The 25,958-nt window shown below is 37.6% G+C and overlaps 1 protein-coding gene across 33 annotated transcripts in view; it reads left to right on the top strand.

Moving 5' to 3' along the window:
• The window catches only part of MBNL3 (muscleblind like splicing regulator 3), a 152,168-nt gene that overhangs the window by 34,072 nt on the left and 92,138 nt on the right, over window positions 1–25,958 (top strand). For 12 of the 33 annotated variants that reach the window (XM_070503070.1, XM_070503067.1, XM_070503069.1 and 9 more), the window contains one exon: window positions 13,953–14,833. The exons of 19 other annotated variants lie outside the window; for them this stretch is intronic. In XM_070503070.1, the coding sequence (XP_070359171.1) occupies window positions 14,657–14,833 (177 nt within the window). In that variant the 5' untranslated portion in view covers window positions 13,953–14,656. Of the gene's footprint in view, window positions 1–9,541; window positions 9,639–13,952; window positions 14,834–25,958 lie in introns of all 33 variants that reach the window. 2 more of the 33 variants (XM_070503068.1, XM_070503086.1) reach the window with 1 other exon arrangement.

Genomic DNA, 25,958 nt, shown 5'->3' with positions numbered 1-25,958 from the left:
TAGTGCTTATTTTGTGCCAAGCAGTGTTCTAAGTGCTTTGTAAATATTTACATGTTTCAATCTACAAAACAATCCTATTAGATAGATACTATTATTGGCACCATTTTATAGATGAGGGAACTAAAGTACAGATCATTTTAGGTAACTTGCCCAAGGTCTTTCAACTAGTAGGTGAAAGGTGGGATTATGAACAAAGCCTTCTGGCTCCAAAATCGTATTCTCAACCACTATGCTACAGTGAGATATCTTTCATAGTTTTTTTTAAAAAATGCAGGGACATTTAATTTTTTCTCTCTTTTGTTCTAATAAGTAAGCATCTAGTTATTTAAAGTTTCCAATTTTTCATGAGACTTTATTATTTTTAAATTAAGTTTTCTTTTTAAAGATCTGGAAAGATACTGCTTTCATTTATTCTCTTTGTTTTTGCCACCTTGAAGCACTATACCTTTATTGTGGTTATATAAAACTTTTTCCTATTTAATTAACTGTTGTTGCTAATATCTGGGTAAGTTGTACTTTGGTCTCTAAGGATGCTGTTACATCAGCTCTGTTTTCTGTCCCTAAGGCAGTCCTTTAATTTTTTCCATCTAGGTCCTTTGCACTCTTCCACACTGCATTTATTTAAATGTTCACTTTGGCTAAAGCCAAGCCAAAAACATCAAATAAACACTGTAATTTGCTCATTTATGATTTTTCATTGTCTTTACATTCCTAGCAACCCACCTCGCATGTCTAATTTCAGTTCTATGTCATTAACTGGGATTGTTGGTTTACTGAGTGCCTACTTCACACCAGGGGTACTCACATCTGTCATATGATTTAATCCTGCTAGCAAACTGAGGTGCTTTGGGTTAAATATCTTGCCAAGGTTGAAATCCAGGTCTTCATGATTCTAAAGCTCATTCTATACACTATGGAACAACTAACCTTTCTTCATTTTTCTGGGCCTTAGTTTCCCCGTCTGTGCAATGAAAATAAAGGGACTGAGAGCCTACTAAGTGATGGGCACTAGGCTGGGTCCTGTCACAGAAATAGCTGCAGAACTATGATGTAATGGGCTCATGGTGAAGAGTTCTGTTTGAAGAGTGCTCTGAGAATCTGGTGATCCCTTCTGCTTGCTGGAGTTGAGAAGCTGGCCTTGGAGGAACAAGTAGGATTTCTCCCTTTCTAAGGATGCACATTCCAAAATTTTATACGACCTTAAAATATATATATTTAAAAAATAGATTTAAGTGTGTGGCATCAAAATAATAGTTTGCTAGACTATTAAAGTCCATGGGAACAGGAACCATGCCCAATACCTTGTATATAGTACAGTACTTAATACATATTTGGAGAGCCAGTGGAGGAAAAAATCAGTTTTTGCAAATATACGGATTCTTACCTATACATAACTGACAAATCAGAGATTTTTTAATGATTAACTACTATGTCATGCATACTTCCACCTTTATTATTTATATAGTATTCAACTCATCTAGTATTTATTGAGAACCTAATTGTGCCAGGTACTATGCTGGGGGAGGTAATCATAAATGTACCTACAGTTCGAGCAATGTTTAATTCAAATTGGTGTTGTTCTTGAATGCAGTCATTCAACCTAAGACAGTTTTAAGAAGGGTGGAGATGGAAGCCATATTGTAGTGCATGTAGGAGTGATTGGGAGTGAGGAAGAGGAGGCATCAGTTGGAGAATATTCCAGCAATGAAGGTTTAAGAAGCCTTCCTTGAGAGAGAGGCAGAGCTGAGCTGTAGGAAAGTCACTCGACTTGATGTTTTTTGGGAGAGATAAAATTGCAGCTCAAGAGATAATGAGAAGACACCTTAGGAACATGGTCAAGGAATGGAGGGGTTCTTTATGATATTATGGTTGGGCTATTCATCAGTAACCTTGTGGGCTTAAACATAAGTTTTTAAAAAATGAAGGGTATATAACATCTGGATTCCTAAGATCATGTCATCTATGCACTAAGATTATCTTTTGGAAATTTTGAAAATAAAATGTAAACATGAGGGGCTGTGGCTGTTTATTCCCTTGACATCTAGTTATGTGGCCCTAAGTTAGTCCTTAAAAAATATTTGTTCAGGGAATCTATTTATGAAAGAGAAATTATAGAAAACTATTATTGATATGCGTTCAATAATTGGATATGAGCCATTTACAATGAATGGTTTAGAGAGTCCTTCATTGACTTGCCTGAAGGTAATGAACTACACTTGATCTTTCAGGATTACTTGCAATTCTAGAATTCTCAGAATTGCTATCCTTCAATGAAAGCATCTTATTCGTTTTTTGGCAAACCTGATAACCCAGGTTGTATTGTTTTAGTGACTACTAATGTGAAAGCTGCTTTGTTGCTTGGGGCTTGAATGTGTAGTAGTACATGTAATTGATAATACCATCCATAGTCTGACCCAAGGAATTTAAGCTCAGTTTTATGTAGTGTGAGTTGAAGAAGTTTCTATTATGCTGAGAACCTTTATGATCTTTTGTGGGATTATACTGTTATTTAAAATAGAATCAAGGCATTTTGGTCTCTTTCATTGATATATTGAATTATATGACAGTTAAATTTAAGTCATTTAGTACTTGGTGATATAGATGATGTTATGTTAGCCTTAATTTCTTCATCACCCCTATAAGGTGTACGGACATGATTTTAAATTGCTGAATACAGCATAGTAACTACAGTATAGAATTTCATCAGCTTTGATGAACATTCCATCCACCTCAGTATAAATGTAAGTGCTCTCTTTAACTCAATATTTAAGCCGTTACTCCTCCTTCTCCTCCTTTTCTGCTTGACCATTTAAGCTGATTGATTTTTTGAATGATTCTTAATCTGTAGGTATCCTCTTACTTTCCATACATGTTGTTTGTGCTGACCTTAGTGTATGGACTTCCTTGCTGGTTTGATTTCAGCGTTTTCCTTGAGTTTTATTTTCAAATTCTTCCTTTCTTTTCAGGCTCTTCCTCAGATCTTGTCATGAAACCATCATGTGGAGAGCTCTTTTTTATTTTCCTTCTCTTCGTGATTTGCATACTCCAGACAGAGAGGAGTTTTTGAAGGCACTGGCTACTTTGCTGCAGTGTTATAGCTTCATAGTTTTTTCATAATTTCTAAATGTTGGTTCAAAGTTGTCACTTTGATTTGGATAATCATATTTTTTATAGAGAATTCTTATTATTGGGGAAGGAATTTAGAATGCCCAAAGGCTCTTATGTTTCCCCTCATGCCAGCTGGATGCCAGATTTCTAGGCCACATGTTCTCTTGAAGGGTGATTTTAAACCCAATGTGTCAAGCATTTTCTAAATTATTTGCCAGACACGCACGAGAAGATGTATTCAAAAAATTATAAGCAATTCAGGATCCTCTGGCTTCCATGGATAGGCAGTAATGAGCTTTCATGTCATAATTACAGGAAGCTGGGAAGAAAATTGAGAAACTGGAGATTTTTAAATTAGTGTCCACGACTCTATTATTATGACATCTGAGAACTTTAAATACTGAAAAACTCAATACCGCTATTTGATGACAAGTCAAGAATTGAGATTTGTGACAGATTTTGTTTTGAAATTAAAGTTTAACATCGCTCCTTAATATTATCTGCTACATAGGGCATTGGAATGATTGAATGAAATAATGAATATAAAACACTTAACAGTGTCTGGCACCGAATAGAGCTCCATAAATGTTAACAAGCATTAACATCTAGGAATACCAATTGTTTAATAACAAAGATACTGCTTTAGAATACATCGTAACGTGTGGTCAGCAAAGCAAATTTATTCTCCTCATTGTGTTTTAGTTGTTATTTTGTGAACCCTAAACTCACTCTTGAAATTTTTACTCAATAAAATTCCCAGTATCCCAATTGATTAGAAATTGATATAGAGAATATTTTTAATGGAAAATTTTGTATGTATGTTTATCCTGACCAGAAGATAGCAGGAGAAATGGGTTCTCATAGGTAGAAATAGGGAAAGAGAAGCCAAAACCACGCATTTGGTTAACAGGAGAAATATGCCAGAATATATGTTTTGGCTAGGAACAGACTGTGGCCAAGAGGGTCAGGTGGTTATAAGCAAGTAAGCTGAGTCTAATTCTGAAAGGTTTTAGAAATTAAAGAGGATCAGGTAGAGTGTTGTAGAAAAACAGAGGCCAAAGTTTGGACAACCTTCAGTAGAGAAGCAGATGGGACAAAACCGTGTGTTCAAAGAAGGTGGTGTTCTCTGAAACTGAAAGAGGGTGTCAAGGCAGTTGCATTGAAATTAATGGAAGACAGAGAGGCACAGGGGTTCATAAATTCTTCTAATCTCAGAGGCAAGAGACTGCCCTTCCCTAGGCATTCAAATCTACAAAGAGTGCCCTTCTGGTTTTCAGTAGTATGAAGTGCCTCCATAGCCAGGAATTAAGCTCCAACATGGATATGAGTTGTCAATGAAAGAAACTAGATGAATCAGGACAGTTGGGTTAAACATTTGGGAATCTGTCTGCCCGTTCTGGTCACAGATTGCCAAGATATCAGGTATGATGAAATTGGGTCATGAGCTCTTCATGTGTACACTAACAATTTCAGGCATTTTAACCAGGTAGATGAACCTTTCTGGGCCTCTGTTCAAGGTTGAAGTAATCAATAGGTTACTTTGTTCCTCACTGGCTTTGATAACTCTGTTGTGAGCACAGTTGTAGTTATTTGTAGTGTTTTTAGATTTGATGTGGACTTGATTTTCCACACCCTCCTTTTTAAAATGTGAAATCTAGATTTAAATGACACACCTTACAGAAGTAGGCACATAAGCTATTTCCCCATTTATTGAGGCAAACCAAAGTTGAAATTGGTAGATCTCACAGAATTATTCTTATTTGAAGATGAGTATTACATTTCAGTATTACGTTTCTTCTTTCCAGCTCCCCTTTTCCTTTGAGGGTTTTGTAATCTTTCCTTTGAGACTTGTTGAGCTTGACCTTGAGAGATAGAAGAGAACTATTCTGTCTGGGCCAGGAAGGTGACTTTATAATGACTGTATTATAGTAACACACTCTTCATTAACGTTAGCAAGGGTCTTGACTACTTGTCCAAAATTGAATTAAAAGACGTTAAGGGCCGGCTCCGTGGCCGAGTGGTTAAGTTTGAGCGCTCCGCTGTGGCGGCCCAGGGTTCGGATCCTGGGCACGGACATGGCACCGCTCATCAGGCCACGTTGAGGCGGCGTCCCACATCCCACAACTAGAAGGACCTGCAACTAAGATATACAACTATGTACTGGGGGGGGGGGGTTGGGAAATAAAGCAGAAAAAAAGGAAACGAAAAAAGATTGGCAACAGTTGTTAGCCCAGGTGCCAGTCCTTAAAAAAAAAAAGGAAGATTGGCAACAGTTGTTAGCCTAGGTGCCAATCTTTAGAAAAAAGATGATAAAAAGCCAGTTTGTTTTACATTTCCTCTAAATTTTTCTATAAAGAAAGGCATATAATTTCCAATCCAGCATAAATCACTCTGAAATTTCAAGAGCAAAATGGAATTCTTATTTTAGAGGCCTTTAAGGAAGGATACTCTCAGGCCCGTGTGAAGATTGGGCAATGTAGAACTTAAGAGTCTGTCCTGTCTATGCACCCAACTCTTCACTCCTAACTCTTTACTAAAGCAACCAGCTTTCAAAAAACTCCAGGCAATTGGTATATACGTATATATGTATGTATATATTGGTATAAATAATTGGTATAATTGGTATATATGTATATATGTAATATATATATTAGTCATGTGTATGATACAAATGTGAAATAATGCCTCTAGCAGCAGTAACTTCAGACACAAAGGGTGGAACTCTTGTACACACTTGCGCAAAAAATTCAATTTCCCAGAAAACTCCCTTCAAGTCTACTAGAAATTTTGGCTTTTATATTTTAAACTACTTGGTCCTTGAAATCAGTGTACCTTTGGTCCCCTCCCAACATTTTCAGCCACAAAGCTTTTTTCTCTATCCTTTTGCTAGTTTTATAAGTGCTCCTAATAAGGAGTAGGGGCTTTGTATTGAGGTGGAAAATCTGAATTTATTGGCTGTAATACCAGTGATGAATTTAGGTAAGGAAGCCCTCAGCGGATGCCTACTAGATACAGTAGATGAATCCCTTTAGACCATTAAATCACTTAGATGCTCTAGCAAGTAGCACCCTTATGTGACTCACAAGTTTGACTAGAGAGTTACTTGGGCTGTTTACAAGTATTTAAAGGGTAAATCAACATTTAGTGATAACTTTTGATTACTGTTTTGTAATTTGTGTGTGTGTGTTAGTGGATAGTGAATGTTTAACCAAATCTTATCAGTGAGTAAATTGGCCCCAAAACTTCACTTGAATCTAATTCAATATGCACTTTGGGAGGAGCGTGAACACTTTCAAACCGCTGGGGTGCTGGTTAAAGTCCTGTAGCAGGAATTTACAGGATGCTGTTATAGCCTAAAAGTGACTATCTAAATTTAACTCCTGGCATGAGCTTGTTCTGTAACAAAATCTAACTGAAAAAAATCCTGTTGAAATTTCAACTTCATTCTTGAAAGAAATTTCTATTATAGAGATTATGATTGAAAAGTATTTGAGTCAGTTCAAAACATACGAATAGAGTTATGTGTTCTCAATGACTGGGGTCATTGATAAGTGGGGAGTTAGCAAAATCCAAACAAGAAACTGCAATTTTCAGTTTGTTTCTCTGCCCACTTTTCGTGTCCACCTGACTTGAATCACTGCCTGTCCTGGCCTCACAGAGCCCGTAAACTGGAGAAAAACATTCTGACCTTCAGCTACTTCCCTTTCATCTTTAGCTCTTCCAGACTACTGTGTTGGATACATAAAATTTGCTTAGGCTGTGTGTTGTGGGCTCCTTGAATAAAACAAATTTCCAAGAGCAGATCATTGTTACCATGCTACTTTTATAGCCACTAAGTTTCTAATCTGCTTAAAATCTGTGAGAGAGGCTCCTGTCTCTATGACAAATATATACTCTTTGAGTCACTTTCAAGGTCCTTCAGAAACTACCTACACATTATCACTCCTGTGCGGTATGAACCTGCCATCCTAGCCAGCCCAGGTCTGCTCACCATCTTACAGATAACTGGCGCCTGATCTTCTCTTCTCGCCCTCATTCACACTTGTCCTCTTTCCAGGAGTGCTCTCTGCCCCTGCAGTCTCACGTAGGGCCTTCTCATTCTTTAAGGCCCGACTCTACTTTCTCCTCTTTGTAAATTCTCTTGACTATACCAGGCCTCAGTGACATCCTCTTCTCAGAACTCTCAGAACTCTCACCATGTTTGTTGTTAATGTTACTAAATTTTGCTCTTACTTGTCTACATTGTTTGCTTTTCTTTCATATTATATTGTTCTTGCCTCCCGAACTCAACAGAGGCTTCTTGAGTACAGAGGCAGTGTTTGAAATCTCTTCTGATTCCCCAGAAGCATGTGACACAAGTCTGTGCATATAGTTGGTATACAATAAATGTTTGGTGTTTGATTGATATTTTCCCACATGAACATTTTTAAAGGCCTCATTTGCTTGAATTTAAGGGAATGATAGTAAAGATTTGTTAAATGGATAAAATGAACGATAGATATGATTTTTGTTTATTTTTGTTCCCCTCCTGTCCCCATTCATGGGCAACCCATTGAATGTATGATTCTCAAGACAGGGATTGCATCTTTTCATCTTTATATCCCCAGAACCTAGATCAGTGCCTAGGTCATATTAGATGCCCCATAAATATTTTTTGATTGAATCTTCAGCAAACTCACCCTGCTTATATTAAATGCAATGAGGCTTGTTACTCATTTTGTATTTTGCTCACGTCAAATGCTTGAGCATTATAGGACTTGAATTGCCAAATATGTTAAGTTCCTGTTGTCTTCAAGTTTAAGTGCAGTTTTTGGTGAATGAAGATCTTTTAATGGCACTGGGACTTCTGTCCCATACATAAAAGCAAGCAATTAACCAGTGTTATTTAATAGGAACTGTGTTTAGAATCCAGGTTTTAAGTTGTTTTTATATTAAATTGGATTAGTTTGAAATATTTAAATGGCATTTATTAGTAAGTTCTCATAATTTTGTACATTATTTAAAAAGAAACATACCTTTAACAAAAAGAGATGACCTCCTCTGACAAACAAAACCAGTCCCACACCTTGGTTGCTAAAGCTATGTTCAAAAGAGACACTTTAGCACTTTTCTTTTTTCTTTCTATGACTGTATGTATGAACTGAAGTGGATCTTTTACTTGCTTTTTGAAATGGAATAACCTGACTTACCTGCTTTTTGTAAAAGGCATATTAAATTTATTGCCCTTGGATAATTGTGAAAAAAACGCAACAAAGCTTTAAAAAAGAAACTTAAAGAAAAATTTCTGCACATAGGGAAAATATCCTTATTTTTACAGCCTTTTTTTTTTTTTGGACAGAAAACTCAGTTTTCCATAGGATGGCTATGAAATCATGGTTTCCATCTACGATGCGGAACACCTCTCACATGCCTTAAAGAATGCATGTTGGTGGACCACTAACCAAAACATGTGAGGGAAATAGAACTTGAAGCAAATTCGAAACTTGAAAGCTTTTAAATCTTGTCAGCCTGCCAATCCAAGCAGCGTGTGGCAGGTGTGTCATATATTCGTAGAGCCAAAATAAATGGCCACAAGAAATTCCAAGGTAATACAGAAGTAAGGAAAGCTTAAAATGGAAAGAAAGGAAACATTGTTTTCATTGTTTATTCAGGAGGTTGATAAATGCATTTAAAGAAATGCCTCTTCAGATATTGCTTTAGGTGCCAAATTGTATCTTTGTGATCTTCTGGACCAGGCATTGGCAATGTTTTTATGTTATGTGCTACCTTGTGGAGGGAAGGCAAAAGAAAGGAGGAGACAAGGAAAATGTAGGAAAAGTGAGGCAAAAGTAGCTTCTGGCAGTGGCCTTGAAAACAATTCTGGGACAAGTTACTATTTCCATTAGATCAGTAGAAAATACTTATTTCTTTTGTTTTAACTTCAAGAAGACGTCCATGGGAAAAGGAGTGAGTCTTTAAAAAATGTATGATCTACTTTCTTAAAAGGAAGCCCTTAAAAATCAATCTGGTGTATATGTAATTTTAAAATAAAAGCGTTTATATTTTCTTTATGTTATGTCTTATCTAAAATTATTATAGATGAGCATTAATTAAAAGCCAAGATTAACTGTTTTTTTCAAGGAACAATACTTAGGGAATGTTTCTTCCCGTGGCTGTAAGTGAGATGTCCTCCAGCCCCACTCCCAGTGCAGTTTCATCACACCAACTGTTCGGCAAAAACATTCCAAAGATTGACCTATTATGCAAAGATATAGACAGAAATCATTTGAGTATCCCATATTTTTACTCTAAATCCGGGAAAAGATCTTGCTGCTATCAAATGAGCCGGAATAAACCATTCCTTATGAAAACTGAGTACTCTACATATCAAGAATCCCAGGTATTAATATTCCAATTTGAAAGCTGAATTGTGAAAAAATACTCAATTTTACAGGTCCAATAGACTCGAAACTGACAGAGGTGACCAAAGCTCAGTCAGCTTAGATGGTGCTCAACTGACAAAACTGCTTGCTAGCCTCATACAAAAGAAGGTATGATGTTAAATTCTCATTTAATCTTTGATCTTTCAGAATAGGAATCCTGGGGAAGGCTATAGCATTCTAACTTCCCATGAAAAAATAGAGCCAGCAAAAAACTAAGTAAGACATGATCTCTACCTTCAAGGAATTTACAGTCTAATAAGGGAGGAAAGTTAAGGGCCTATAATGAAGAAGAATGTGATACGTGTCATAAGAGAGACACAGTATTGTGACATGGTTAAGAGGGTGGGCTCTGGACTCAGACTGCCTAGTTTTGAACTATGGCTTTATCACCTACTAGATACACGACATTGTGCAAGTTAAATTGCTTCACCTCTTCCCACCTCTGTTTCTCTATCTGCAAAATGGGAACGGTAGTACCCTTTCCAAGAGGAATCCTGAGAGCAGTAAGACTTGGTGTAATTCTAAGATATTTCTTTTGGTGACTCATTTCTATGCAATAGTGTTTGAGTGTGTCTTTAAAAGTGTTCTTAAGTTGTAGTGCTTGGTGTACTATCCATGGCAAATTAGAGGCCTGTGTTGAAGTCAGAAAACCTAGTGTCTGCGTCCAGCCCTTCCTAAACTCTCATAAACATTTCACTTCTGTGCCTTAGGTTTGTTCTCTATTTAAATGAGCATAGGAAGTTCCACAACAGCAGGAACCTTAGTCTTGTTCAACATCTGGAACAGTGCCTGGCACATCGTAGATGCTGGATAAATGTTGATGCAGCACAACTCGAGGATATTATGAAGATGGTGATACAATAGGCGTGGAAGTAATTTTGAGAAAGAATCATAAGTACTACACAAAAATGGTTGGCTTTCCTTGTTAAAGATTCCCAAGAGAGATAAGAGATAAGAAAGGATCGCTACTACATTTCTCTGCCGGGAGCCATGCTTGGGATTTGGAGTCAGAGGATCTTGCGTTGAGTTGTTGCTCTATCACTTAAGGCTTTGTAACTTCAGATAAGTAATTTAACCTCTTTGAGCTTCACTTCCTTCACCAGCATTTTTGGGTTATCAACCATGCTTTAGAATATTTTTTAGAGCTCCAGAGATCAGTGAATTAAAGGCACTTGTGAACTACGAATAGTAACAAGTACACATGTCCTACGAAATGGTGACTTTTCATTGTTCTACATTAGAGAACTAGAAATCATAAAAAGCACAATTGTATTCCTATTACTCACGTCTAAGGTAGAGAAGATAAAGTTGTATTGTCCCCCAAACAGAGTTGATCTTCTTTAAAACACAGGGAAAAATGGATCACCTCCCTGTCTTTTATGCACAGTCAGATGAGCAGAGCTGCATGAGGGAACTTCTCTCCATCGTCGTACCAGCTCCCTTTAGTTGTTGCACCTAGCTGCTTCTATGCCAGCTCCAAAAATAGTGCCAGTCTGAAGGAAGACATGTACTGGCTAGAACTGTTATAAGGAATTGGTTAACGTCCCATCAGAGGTTACAGGCTTATGTAAAAAAAAAAAATCCTTCTCTCATTCCCCTTATCTTACATAAAATGCCTGGCCAGAGTCCAATTCCTGTTTGCATTTTTCATTTGTAAAAGTTCAAAGTTCAAAAAATTATTTTTTATTATCTGTTTCTATACTTGATGGATCTCTGCAAAAAAATCTTTATCCAGACCCTCACGGTTTATGTTCTGAGCAAATAATATCTATAAATATGTATTCCTTTTTGATTATTTTTCTTTCAAATGTATACAGGCAGCCTCTATGATTTAGTTGTAGGATTAAATTTGAATACGTTTTTAAATATAAACTTCCAAACTCGAAGAAAGTACTCTTTTACTTTCCATAATAGACTAAGTCAGTTACACTATGGAAACTAATTTACTCTTGAAATTCAACTTAGCAACATTACTTAGAAGAATTTGTGTCTAAGGAGAATCTAAGAAAGATTGGGGTGGTTAATTCCATCACTCATGAGGCTTTTGTTGTCTCTTCTAAAAAATATAATAGCTTTATTGGTATATAAGTCACGTACTATCCAATTGACCCATTTAAAGTGTTCGATTTAGTGAATGGGTTCTAGTGTATTCAAAAAATTGTGCAACTCTCACCACTATCTGTTCCTAGAATATTTTTGTCACCCCCAAAGAAGACCTCATACCCATTAAGTAGTTCCCCTGCCTTCTCACTTCCCCCAGACCCTTATAACCGCTAATCTGCTTTTTGACTCTGTGGGTTTGCCTACTCTGGATATTTAATGTGAATGGAACCATACAGTATGTCGCCTTGTGACTGGCTTCTTTTACTTTGTATGATGATTTTGAGGTTTATTCATGTTGTAGCATGTATCAGTACTTGGTTCCTTTTAATGGTAGAATAATATTCCACTTTGTGTATATATCACATTTTGTGTAACCATTCATCTCTTCATGGACCCTTGGGTTGTTTCCGCCTCTTGGCTGTCGTGAATAGTGCTGTGAACATAAGTGCACAAATATCTCTTCTAGACCCTGCTTTCAATTCTTCTTGGTATATTCCTGGGCGGAGAAGTGCTAGGTTATGTGGTAACTGTTTAACATTTTGAGGAACTGTCAGACTGTTTTCCATAGCAGCTGCATTATTTTACATTCTCACCGGCAATGCATGACGGTTCCAATTTCTCCGATTTTTCCTCTTTTTTATTATAGCCATCCTAATGGATGTGAAGTGGTATTGCATTGTCGTTTTCATTTGCATTTCCCCCATCTGGCTAGTTTTTTACAAAACTATTTTAAATGCTTTTCTGGAGGCCATTTGCCTGACAAACTTAACCTTCCCTCTAGAACATGATCCTGCATGGAACATATTGCAAAAGGGCTCTCAAACCAGTAAGAGCAGTCACAGACCTTCAGCGTGAGAGCCCTGTGCTTTGCCCGTAGGCCCCTCATTCAGTGAGTAACTAACTTTTATTCAACAGTTGTGATTGGCTATTATGTTTTCCAGAAGGGAGCTGGACAACCCCCTATGACAAATGTTGTGGCAGGACTAGAAGTGACAATTAGCAATTTGCCACTGAAGGAGGAGAACTATAATACCTCCCAGGACATTTATGACCCCAAGTCTTCAACCAGACGCCAAACTATGTTCAATATTTTATAAGAGGGCAAAACTACGTATAGTACATTTTAGAAAGATTTCCATGAAGAGTGACTCAGAGAAACACGTTTTTCTCTTGAATGGATAAGCGCGTGTGAATATTCTAGATGCTTAATTTCCAAATGGTATCTGAAAAACTAGGTGATATTGATTTTACTCTTGAATGCCAAAAGGACAAACAGAAAATTCAAATTCTGTAAAATTATTGAAGATATTGTTTAAAAAAGTAAATGAAATGTTTTTCAGAACTTGATGCTACTTTTTTGATGAAATTAATTAGTTGATTTGTCTGATACTCAGAGCTTACTTTTGCTTTAGAAAATCCCTTTTGTTTCTGTATGTGTTCATGGCAGTAATGCCAGTAAATTAACCTTTCATCTATCTTCCAAGCTGAGTTGCTAGAAATTGTTGCTGGTTGACACTGGGTTAAACTGCAAACCTTAAAACTGCACAATATTTAATGTATGATTGAACAGTGCTTTCCGTCTCACTTATTTGTATATGCTGAAACTTCCTTCTGAGTTGTTCCAATATCCCTTCCTAGAGCCTAATAACAGAGCATACACAGAAAAGAAATTCAGCATCCTTTCAAAGGATTTCTTTCTTTATCTGAAGCACATTTTACATTTCCCTCCCTTCTCCTACCTCCTTTGCAGTAGGTCTCCAGCTAGTCATGTCATGACTGTTTTACGTGGTCATCAACAATTACATTTAAAATACACACACAGAGTTACCTCTTGGAGCAACTTAGACTTTCTTAGCAATGTCTGTTTTCTGGATTTTGAGAGCAGATAATCAAGCCTTCAGTCAGACTGTAGAAAGCTAGTTTAAAGACAAGTCTTTGGCAGCCTCTAAAAACTGGAGACGCGCAGGTGGATCATGACTGCATAAGGGGCTGTCGTGTCAAGCTCTGGTATTTTCTGTGCCGTGGGCCCCGAAATGAATTTCTGCCCCAAAACAGATCAAAAGGAGACAATCTTTTTTTTAAGTTGGGTTGTTGCCCAGTCTTGTATGCAACAGTAAATCTACGCTTTTGCTTCCTTTTACTATGCACTATCCTATACTGGGAATTACCCTTTTTATTGACAACGGCTGACTGTACTAGATACTGTCTGTATCTAGATGCTTCCTGTTGTAATTAGGATATGCTTACTTCTTTCCCAAATCTAGAGTCGAAAACGGAAGCATTGTATTATATTAGCTGATTGTATTTTTTTTCTTGCAGGTTTCTGAAAAGTGCCTTTTCTGAAAGCTGCTGCTTGGATTCCACTCTAGAGCTGTCTCTTTCTAAAGCCCTCTCCCTGCCACCACCACATCTCCAAAAACCTGGTGTGCTTGTAGTTCACTCGCAGCAACTCGGCCGTTCTTTTTTTCTTTGATTCTCAGTTTTCATAGTCATTTTCCCTCCTTCTGATTTTGCAGCAAAAAAGAAAAAAATTACAGTTGTACCATCCTTACCAATCTCAATTTTTAAAGCCAGGAAATAGGGAGAAAAACCTTTCTCCCCTTGATCTGAGACCATTCCACAAACTGAAGGGCAGCCAGCAGCATATGCTTTTTGTGAGAATAATTGAAAACATCAACTGGAGAGCACAAAATTCTTTTGAAAGTCTGCCAGTTACTTGAAGTAACTTCAACAGAGGAACAAAATAAAACACTCAATATTTTAACCTTTATGGTTGCCTTCTTAAAAGTGTTGGTCTCTAATTTGATTTTTAGTTATTCTGATACAATTTTTATTTTATGATTGACTTTTGTTTGACTAGACCGAATTTGACTTAAATTTAAAACCTAAGTGCTAACAACGAAACATTTCACCGAAGCAACCTGTTATCTCTTCACATCCATCTTGAATTCATTTTTAACCTTTAACAACAGCAGTAATATTGTCCTAGAGAGGGTGTACTTGATTTTAACTTTGCTTTCACTATGACGGCTGTCAACGTTACCCTGGTGCGTGATACCAAGTGGCTCACTTTAGAAGTCTGTAGAGAATTTCAGAGAGGAACCTGCTCTCGAGCTGATGCAGATTGCAAGTTTGCCCATCCGCCAAGAGTCTGCCATGTGGAAAATGGCCGTGTGGTGGCTTGTTTTGATTCCTTAAAGGTGAGTCTCATCTAAATGCACATAACGGTTAATTTAAATTTGTTGATTTCTGTTTTTTAAAACATCATGTACTTTGAAATTAGTAAAGTTAATAATAACATGAAAGCGGTAAGTTTTGTTTGTTTGTTTTTTAAGACAGGATGTAGACTTTGTGTTTGTAGAACTAAGCCAGACTAAAGCTTACGCCATCAAAGCCTACTGATCAAGATAGATAGACTTAAAAAAGCTGAAGAATTTGTAGGAGTAAGAAATTGTAGTCTTGCCAAACTTTACTTCTTTGTATATGATTTAGATTTTGAATACAGTGATCATAATTCTCATAGAACCTACAGAAACCCTTTACTGAATTATAACTTACCTGTTATCAAAATACACTTGACAGGGACCTATCAGCTTTCAGAGAATAAAGAGCATAAGGTGAAAATCGCACCATCCAAGAGGAAAATGATGGTAATTTTGAGTTTCGTAGTTGAAGTATATTTTGAACCTTTAATTAAACATGTTGCTATAAAACTAAGTTCACTTAATTTTCTTCCCAAACTGCTTATTCACCAGCCTCAGATTTGTGAGTGCATTTTATAAGGAAAGTCTTATTGCCAAGGTCATCAAACCAAAATATTATTACTACAATATAAACAAAATATGAGAGCAGATGAGATATTATGTAGAATAGAACATATATGCTTGTAGAAAAAGAAAATGCACTGATTTTCATGTTTTATTCATAGTTATACTTAAATTAGGGATACAGATGTACAAATTAAAATCTAGAAGTAAAAAATGGTAATAGATTCCAGGTTTAATTAATAAGATTTGCTACAATACATTCGAGATTTTTTTTTCAAAATATGTCAAGATGAATTAAGCTTAGTAAGAACCTTTTCAATTTCTTGATATTGTTTTATCCTCATCATGACCAATTTTACCTCATTAACATTTTTATTTATGGCTTCATTGGCTGATAGGGATGTATTTCTTCATGTGATCATTTCTTCAGAAAAACATTTTATCAAGTGATATCCTACTTAAGTAGTTACTTTTACTTATTTTGTGGTTACTAGCTTTTGTTGCAGACCATTCCAGTTCAAGAATGGAAATATCATAAAGATAATGGTAATTCCTACCATTGAAAATGTCTGAATTGCTCTTATTTGCAGCATATATTATGACTAAAGGGGTTATTCTGTTTTCTTCATGTCAGTATCATTGAAGTTTCATATACAATTATTTTGTGTATTGTTTAAATCTACTGCTGCAGGACTAGGCAGTGCCTTGAAGTGGAAAAGAGCACTGGGCTAGTTGGGGGAAAAAAACGAGACGTCTTTTATCCAGTCCATATAGAGGGTCCGGCACCGCACTAGGCACTTTCCATATGTTGTTTCAGGATATCTGGGGTACAGTCCTGGCCCCACTACGGTATCTGACCTTTGCTACTTCATATGACAAAGCTTGAGTTACTTTATCTCTAACAGATGGATAATTCTTCTGTACCTAACTTCCAGGATTATTGTAAAGATTCCAATGAGATAACATAAATGAAAAACCACGTATCACTATAAAAGTGAATTAAATGGAAGATTATTTTCTTACTATTAACTAAGTTGTTTGTTTTAGAAGTTCTACAAAATGATTCTATTTAGTCAGGGTTTATTGTTTAAAACTACTAACTCATGTTCCAAATGGACATGCCCAAATCCAGTTGCTATGAGTGTGATGTTGGTTATTCAAGCTGATTATTAGTATTTTTGTGGTTTACTTTTTGACATAGAGTTCCTTGCAGGCTTTGTAAATTCTGTCTTTCCAGGCCTCTGGTAGAAGATGTGTGATCTTCCTAATTATTGGTATGCTTTGGTCACTTCTCCCATTTAAAGGCAAAAAAGTGCCATTAAAGGAAACATTTTGAAGAAAAGTAATAAGGAAAGTGATTGTTAACAAAATGCATAAATGGATACTGCACTACCACTTTAAAGCTTGGAAAATGTTTAATTCAGAGACTACATAGATAATGGCCAATGAATATTAATAAGCCACTTAATTACTTACATACACTGTCTACTCACTGCATCCAGTGTTTTAAAAATAACTTTTGCATTATGTTAATGTCTTGATGACCAGTCACATAGGATAAAGACGATTTACATAATCCTTACATTCTCAAATTTTAATGAAATATGTAATATTTCAAATATTCAAAGACTTTCAGTTAACTAGTTTGCCATTTAGATGGCACATTCATCACAGTTCCATGTCTGCACACCAGCTTTGTTGTTCTTTTCTTTTAGATTATTCCTAATCCCGGATGTGCATGAAAGCTATACTAACTTGAGGGTAATTGACCTATGTGGATTTTACTACTATTATATCTATAATACACAAATAACATACCTCAATAATTATTTCAGCATTTACTACCCCCCTCGAATTTGTATAATTGAAACACCTTTGAAATGCATCTGTGCACCATTTCTTCCATGAGTGGTTAAATAACTGAAGCAATCATCTGATGAGTTTTGGGCTGTTGCTTTTGTTTTTTCAATTTTTGCTTTTGTAAGGTTTCTGTTAGCACTAGGTACTCTATCAGATGATGATGGTTTTTTGTCTTCATAATGCACACAATAGATACAATGTTCTACACTCACCTCATAATGAAGGAATGTTATGAAAATAAGGAGGTCAAGCTTGATGACTAATTGTGTATTGTGCTGAAGTGCTGTGCCCATCATTCCATGAATGTTGAGTGTTCAGTGATGAAATTTGTACCATTTTCAAATCGACATCTAGACAGTGCAGCCCATAGATTAATTTCCAGCTACATAAAAGAGTCTCGTGTCATGTTGATATGCAGCTATTTTTTTCTCAATTGTCTAGTCTGGTTGGCATGATTTATTTCAAAATTTCTCTTCAAAGTATTGCTTAACCCATTCTATGCCAATTTCATGATATTACAGTTTGCCAATGATCTAGGTTGGTATTTTTAGTGAATGTCCCTTGGATTTTAACAAAAGATCATCACTAAAAATTCCAATCTAGAATCTTTGTGATTGTTTCCGTAGCCAAGATTGTTATCTTCATGTATTCTGCTCAGCAATGTCACAATGTCTTGAACCTTCCCTTCCATACTCGAAGCGATATGATATCAGACATCTGTTATCCAGGAAGAATATAAATCCTGTCATTATTGAATTATGACAGATCAACACCCGTCACATGTGCCCACCTCACTCACTACTTTGGGTAGTTTTGTAATAAAAATTTCTCGGCAAAGGCCTTAGTAGCAGGCATAGTCAGAGGACAGTCTTGTCAGCCCAATGTATATTTTAGGAATATACATTCCTAAAAGATGGAAACTGGGTGAGGAACACACATAAAATGGCCCCACACTATGTCTTCAAACTTCACATATGCTCACAAGCATAATAATATTTTGACAAGTGAAACCTGTTGCATGCCAGGCATATGGATGTGAGTCTATCCTTGTAGGTCAAATTGTCCTAGGTTACCAGTGTATTCTGTACTAGTATCACTAGTAACAGTAGTTTTCACTAGTTTAAAATTTGATTATTTTTGACTGAATGTTTATCCCATCCCTGTTTGCTAAGGGAAAACTTACTAGAAGCAGAAGACTCCTAATAACATGCTCCCAAGGGTTTCTGGATTATGCAAGATTTAGAACCATTTATGAGCTCCATCAGAGAGATCTACCTGCACTATAAAGACACATGGGTAGGATCTGTCATCTTGAGACTCAAGGAAAATAACATTTTACTTAAGGATGTCTATCTTCTATGATACTGACCTTAAAAAGGAAGTATCTTTGGCAAAAGTCAATGCTGTTTTGGACATTTCAAAGACCTCTTTTGAAAGAAAAGTGAAATTACAATTAGTACCCTAACAAATACATATTTATAACTTAGCCTCACTTTTTAAACTTTTTATTTTGAAATAATTTTAGACTTACAGGAAAGTTGCAAAATAGTACGAGTCCCTGCATATCCTTCACCCAGCTTCCTGTAATGTCAACAACTTACATACCATACATAGCACAGTTATCTAAACCAGGAAACTAACTCTAGTACAATACTATTAAGTAAACTAGAGACCTTATTTGAATTTCACCAACTTTGTCTGTAATGTTCTTTTTATGTTCCAGGATCCCACATTGTGTTTACTGGTCATATCTCTTTAGTCTCCTCCAATCTGTGACAGTTCCTCAGTCTTTCCTTAGCTTTCATGATCTTGGCATTTTGGATGAGCACTGGTCAGTTATTTTGTAGAATGCCTCTCAATTTGCGTTTGTCAAATGCTTTCTCATGATTTGATTGCGGTCATGCATTTTTGGCAAGAAAATCACAGAAATGGTGTCCACCATATCTGAGGGTACATGATGTTGATGTGTCTTCTCACTCATGTTAACCTTAATAACCTGATTAAGATGGTGTCTGCTGGGTTTCTCTGGTGTAAAGTGATCAGTTTTCTTTTTGTGAAAATTGATAAATACCTTCATTTATTCATTATCTCCTCAACATACAATTGATTATAAGGGGCATCCCAATATCCAAGCTGTGAAAATGTGAACAAGCGTCCATCTGAGAAGTGATGGGTAATGCACTTCTGTATTTAAGGTCAATCAAGAAGGGTAGGGAGGGGAAAATAGACCAAGGGCATGACAGAGAAAGTAGCAGCAACAGGCCATCAGAAAGAATACTGGAGAATGGGAAGCCCAACAAGTTTTGCGATATGCGTGTCCCTGTCACATGCTCTTGTGGGGTGGCCCCTGCGTGGGGGTCAGTGCCTCGGGCTACCTCTAACTTATTATCCCGCGTTGGGAAACAGATTTTCTACCTTTGTTTTCATAATAAATAAAATTTCTCTCCGATTTTAAAAGTTGTGCCTCTTTCTGAAGGGAAAGGAAAATACAAAAGAAATTTTTACAATCATACACAAGAAGATACGAATAAAAGTTAAATGTAATAAAATGTGAATAAAATGTAATAAAATGTCATCCCCACTATCCAGTGCCACTGCTAACATTTGTATGTACTTCTTCCTGTCTTTTATATAATTGTATGCGTGCCGCGTAAACCTTGCCTTATCTCCCGCCTCCTTGTAGGCCTCACTCCCTCACTCACGCCCCCTTGCTGATCCTGGAAAGCCAACCTCTCCCTCCATTTATCTTTCCTGTCAGCTTCATGTTTTTCCCAGGGTATTAAAAAAAATATCTAGATATTGCCTGATCTCCCCCCATTCACAGACGTTTAAAAAAATACCAGTTATTTTGGCTATTTTTCTGATCATAAAATAAAAACATACCCTTTCTAAAAAACTGTAATATAGAGACAAAGATTTTTAAAAATCGAACCTATAATTCCGTTACCTAATGAATATCTTCATGTTGGTGTACGTCCCTTCAAAATTTCCTTTAATGACAACAATTTTTTTAAAATAAAAGGTTTCATTTGCTCCATGGAATTCCAAAAGCTTTTCATGCTTGTGAAGGAATAGTATTTTAGAAATGTACTTGCCTTAAAAATATACCATTTTTCAAATAATATGCAGTCATCAGAAATTATGTTTATGAGAACGATGCCATAATAATGACAAACTCTAGCTTCCACTGACCGCCTACTGTATTCCAGACACTTTACACGCGCCACCTCTAATCCTCATGACAACCCTGTGTGGGCTTTACCAGTGCACGGGCCGCGCTGTGCCAGCTGTGGGGTCCCTGATAAATACCCAACCTCCCTGATCCTGTCTCCCCACCTGTGGAAACAGAGACCCTCCCAGCACCTACCTCTGGCGTTACTGCTCATTCAAAGGAGACGACCCACGGAAGGCGCGTGGCGCGGGGCGGGCTCATCATAAGCATTCCAGAAACGTCCTTTCACCAGATAAATTCCACATGCCCTGACAATTTAAACCTGAGGAATGACATCAAGCCGTGACAGGACTAGAAGACAATGCAGGTGAGCACCTTTATAACCTGGGTGAGGAAGACCTTCCAAACCTTCTCTCAAATGAGAGGCAGAAACAATAAAAGCAAAGAATTATTAGAACTGACCACATGATAAAAACCACTTCTGAATGGCAGAAAAACCCCCCAAAGTTAGAAGATGAGCAATAATTTGGGGGGAAAAACTCTCTAATTTGACAAAGAGTCCTTTAATATACAGCAAGCTTTACAAGTTAAGAAAAGACACACTTGAAGGTATTTTCCCAGAAAAATAGGCAAAGGATATAAACAGCAGAGCGAGACAGGCTGCTGTGGCCGGTTTCTCCGTGGGGACATTTCGATGAGCCCCACCGACGCAGCTGCTAGGCTTCAGCTGCCCCTGTCCAGGCACCGTGCACTCCGCCTTCTCCCTCACCTCCAGTCCGGAGGATGAGAAGTGCGCTTCCTACCTCAGCCCCTTCTGCTTGTTTGCATTTTCTTGTACAAATGTGTTACTTCTAATCAGAAAGAAAAAAAAAAACCTTTTTGACAAGGTTAGCTCCTAAGGGGAAACTCAAATCATCTTTATAAAAGAAATTTTATGATCCTGTGATATTTGCATACTCAAATCCCGAGAGGAAAGTTAAGAAGTTAGTGGAGCACTTCCTCTATAGTCTGGAGCTGAGAACAAGGAATCTTATTGTGTTCGAAATACCGTCCGTCCCCCCCACTCCGTGTCTCTGTCTACACTGGGTTCATTCACTCATTCACTGGGGAGCTACCTACTGAGCACCTGTTGTGTGCCGGGTGTTGTGCTGGGCCCGGGATCTGGCAGTGGACTGGAAGTGGTCCCTGTCCCCATGGAGCAGGCCGGGCCCGGGACCTGGCAGTGGACTGGAAGCAGTCCCTGTCCCCATGGAGCAGGCCGGGCCTGGGACCTGGCAGTGGACGGGAAGCGGTCCCTGTCCCCATGCAGCAGGCCGGGCCCGGGACCTGGCAGTGGACGGGAAGCAGTCCCTGTCCCCATGGAGCAGGCAGTCTAGTTGGGGGACAGGCAGGCAAAAAGGAAGGAAGTGTTCAGGTTAAGGACACATTGTCAGGTATGAAGAAAAATGAAGCAGGGAGAGGGCAGAAAGAACGGCCGGGACTGCTGTTCTTGAGAAAATGGTCAGGAAGGCCTCTCTGATGGGGTGCTATTTGAGGAGAGGCGTGAAGGAGGTGAGGGAGTGAGCTGTGAGCACTTCTGAGAACATTCCAGGCAAAGAGGACAGTAACAGCAAAGGCCCCAAAGCAGGAGTGAGGCTGGTGTGTTTGAGGAACAAACATCAGGGTCAAGCGGGTGGCTGGAGCAGACGGATGAAGGGGGAGAGCGGGAGCGGATGAGGTCAGAGAGGTAATGCGTTGGGGGAGATCACGTAGGGCTGTGTAGATGCTGGTGAAGACTCAGAGAAAGAGAGAGAGAGCACGTCCTGTGTGGTCTCAGATGAGGAAGGACAGTGGAAGCCTGTGCTGGCCTTCTCTGGACTCTTCTGATGTGTGTGTGTCTTTTTCCTGCTGCTTCTGCTCTGTATCCTTTGCTGTAGTAAATCTTAGCCATTAGTATAACCTTCTACTGAGGCTTGTGAGTCCCCTGGCAAATCGCCAAGCAAAACTTTTCCATATGTTATTCTTTTTCATATGTTATTTACCTAATGATATTATTTTTAACTCTTTAATTTTTTTTATTTTTAGGAGGGGGTTGTTTCTTTTTAAAAAATTTAATGTATGAATTGATGTATATTTTCATAATTCAAAATTTTGAAAAACAAATAGTCGTCAATTGATGAATATACAAAATGTGGTTTATACATACATAGAATATGATTCAGGTATAAGAAAGAATGAAGTACCGTAGTCCCCCCTTATCCACGATTTCGCTTGCTAAGATTTCAGTTACCAGAGGTCAACTGCAGTCTGAAAATATTAAATGGCAAATTCCAGAAATAAACAATTCATCAGTTTTTAAATTGCGCGCCGTTCTGAGTAGTGTGATGAAATCTGACACTGTCCCATTCCATCCCACCAGGGATGGGAATTATCCCTTTGTCCAGGGTCTCCACGCTGTATACACTGCTTGCTCGTTAATCACTTAGTAGCCGCCTCGTTATCAGATCAACTGTTGTGGTATCGCAGTGCTTGTGTTCAAATCACCCTTATTTTACTTAATAATGGCCCCAAAGTACAAGAGGAGTGATGCTGGCAATTCAGATATGCCAAAGAGAAGCCATAAAGTGCTTCCTTTATGTAAAAAGGTCCAAGTTCTTGACTTAATAAGAAAAGAGAAAGAAAATCATATGCTAAGGTTGCTAAAATCTGTGGTAAGAATGAATCTTGTATCTGTGAAATTGTGAAGAAAGAAAAAAAATTTGTGCTAGTTTTATTGTTACCCCTCAAATATGTATATATAGGGAAAAACATAGTACATATAGAGTTTGGTACTATCTGTGGTATCAGACATCCACTTGGGGTCTTGGAACATATGCCCCATGGATAAGGGGAACTATTGTACTGATACATTCTACAACGTGGATGAACCTTTGAAACATGGTGCTAAGTGAAGAAAGACAGTTCAGAAAAACTACATGTTGTATGATTACTTATATGAAATATCCAGAATTGGCGAATCCATAGAGGCAGAAAGCAGATTAGTGTTTGCCAGGGGCATTGCGGGGAAGGGGAGAAGGAGTGAGGGCACCGTGGGTAGGGACTGCTAATTGGTACAAGGTTTCTTTTTGGGGTGATGAAAATATTCCGGGGGTAGATAGTAGTAATGGTTGCACAACTTGGTGAATATGCTAAAAACCGTTTGTGTGTACGTTTTAAAGGTTGAACTTTATGGCATATGAATAGTATCTCAAAAAAGTAAAAAAAATGAAGTGTAAAAGGGTAGGCAGTGAAGTTTCTCTGTCATCTCTTTTCTCCAGTTAACCTGTTGACTTCCCAACCAATATATTTAGTTTTCTCGCCTGTAGACATTTTATGTATATACGTGCAAATGTATACATACTTATTCTCCCTTATTTTACACAAATAGTAGCATAGTTCTCCTGCTTTTTAAATTTTTTTTAATTTTTTATTGAGTTAATGATAGGTTACAATCTTGTGAAATTTCAGTTGTACATTAATGTTTGTCGTTCGTGTTGTAGGTGCAATCCTTCACCTTCTGTGCCCACCCCCCACCCCACCTTTCCCCTGGTAGCCACTAATCTGTTCTCTTTGTCCACATGTTTAAATTCCTCATATGAGTGGAGTCATACAGAGATTGTCCTTCTCTATCTGGCTTATTTCACTTAACATAATTCCCTCCAGGTCCGTCCATGTTGTTGCAAATGGGACAATTTTGTTCTTTTTTATGGCTGAGTAGTATTCCATTGTGTATATATACCACATCTTCTTTATCCAATCATCAGTTAATGGGCACTTAGGTTGCTTCCACATCTTGGCTATTATAAATAATGCTGCAATGAACATAGGGGTGCATGGGACTTTTGGAATTGCTGATTTCAGGTTCTTTGGATAGATACCCAGTAGTGGGATAGCTGGATAGTATGGTAGTTCTATTTTTAATTTTTTGAGGAATCTCCATACTGTTTGCCATACAAACAGTATGTTTGGCTGCACCAGTTTGCGTTCCCACCAGCTGTGTATGAGGGTTCCTTTTTCTCCACAACCTCTCCAACATTTGTTACTATTTGTTTTAGTTATTTTTGTCATTCTAATGGATGTAAGGTGATATCTTAGTGTAGTTTTGATTTGCATTTCCCTGATTATCAGCGATGATGAACATCTTTTCATGTGCCTATTGGCCATCCATATATCTTCTTTGGAGAAATGTCTGTTCATGTCCCCTGCCCATCTTTTGATCAGGTTGTTTAATTTTTTGTTGTTGAGTTGTGTGAGTTCTTTATATATTATGGATATTAAGCCTTTGTCAGATGTATGACTTGCAAATATTTTTTCCCAGTTAGTGGGTTGTTTTTTTGTTTCAATCCTGTTTTCCTTTGCCTTGAAGAAGCTCTTTAGTCTGATGAAGTCCCATTTGTTTATACTTTTCTCCTTGCTTTTTTTTTAGTTAAAAATATTAAAAGTAAAAGGATGGGAAAAGATATAGCATGCTGACATTAATCAAAAGAAACCTAGATGTGCTATATTTATATTAAAGATGAACAGAATTGCACACAAATACTGGGCTCTGGTTATAAATCTGTTACAAGCATATGTAAGTACTTTATGGGGATACTAGGGTTGAACAAATAAGTGAGTAGAGAGTAGATAAAGGTAGCCAAGTTTCTCACCATCAGAGAAGAGTTAAAAATAAGGAAAAGGAGAAAGCTAGGATGAATTGGTGATATGCATTAGAATGGAGACATCAGTATGAACTCAGCTTTGTTTTTATATGTATACAGACAGACAAGTACAAAAATAAATATAGATGTGTGTGTACATGGGTTAGTATGCGTGCTTCTACTTGCTAGCTCTGTCTTAGGAGGACCCAGAAGCAAGGACACCCCAATAGTAAGAAGCACATCTCGCACGCGGATCCTGCTTTCTAATACCATTCTTCAACAAAGGAACCAGGGCTCCTTGGAGTAATGGCTGATGCTGGACCAGGGCAGGAAAATACAAGTGAACCTGTAGTGTCTTGTGGTGCCAGAAAGTAAGGCAGTGCTCAAAAAGGGGTAGGGCATGACAAGAGGACACAGGAGCCAATGTGAAGGAGCTCCCAATGGCCAGTGTCAAGGTCATGAAGGTCACTGAGGAACTGTCACAGATTGGAGGAGACTAAGGAGACATGACAAGTAAGCTCAATATGGGATCCTGGATTAGATCCTGGAACAGAGAAAGAACATTATGGGGAAAATTGGTGAAATTCAAATAAGGTCTCTGGTTTACTTAATGGTATTGTGCTAGAGTTAGTTTCCTGGTTCTGATAACTGTGCTATGTTTGGTATGTAAGTTGTTGACATTATAGGAATCTGAGTGAAGGGTATGCTGGGATTCTTTGTACCATTTTTGCAATTTTTCTGCAAGTCTAAAGTTATTTTGAGATAAAATGTTTTAAAAAGTTAGCTTTTTTAGTTTTACACATGCATCTCCTGTCGTTTGATGCTCAGAAATACAGTGGGGTATTGTTTCTTTACATTTTTCTTTCTT

The sequence above is a fragment of the Equus asinus genome, chromosome X, assembly GCF_041296235.1.
Source record: "Equus asinus isolate D_3611 breed Donkey chromosome X, EquAss-T2T_v2, whole genome shotgun sequence".
Classification (NCBI taxonomy): Eukaryota; Metazoa; Chordata; class Mammalia; order Perissodactyla; family Equidae; genus Equus; species Equus asinus.
This window is presented reverse-complemented; position numbering and strand designations above follow the sequence as displayed.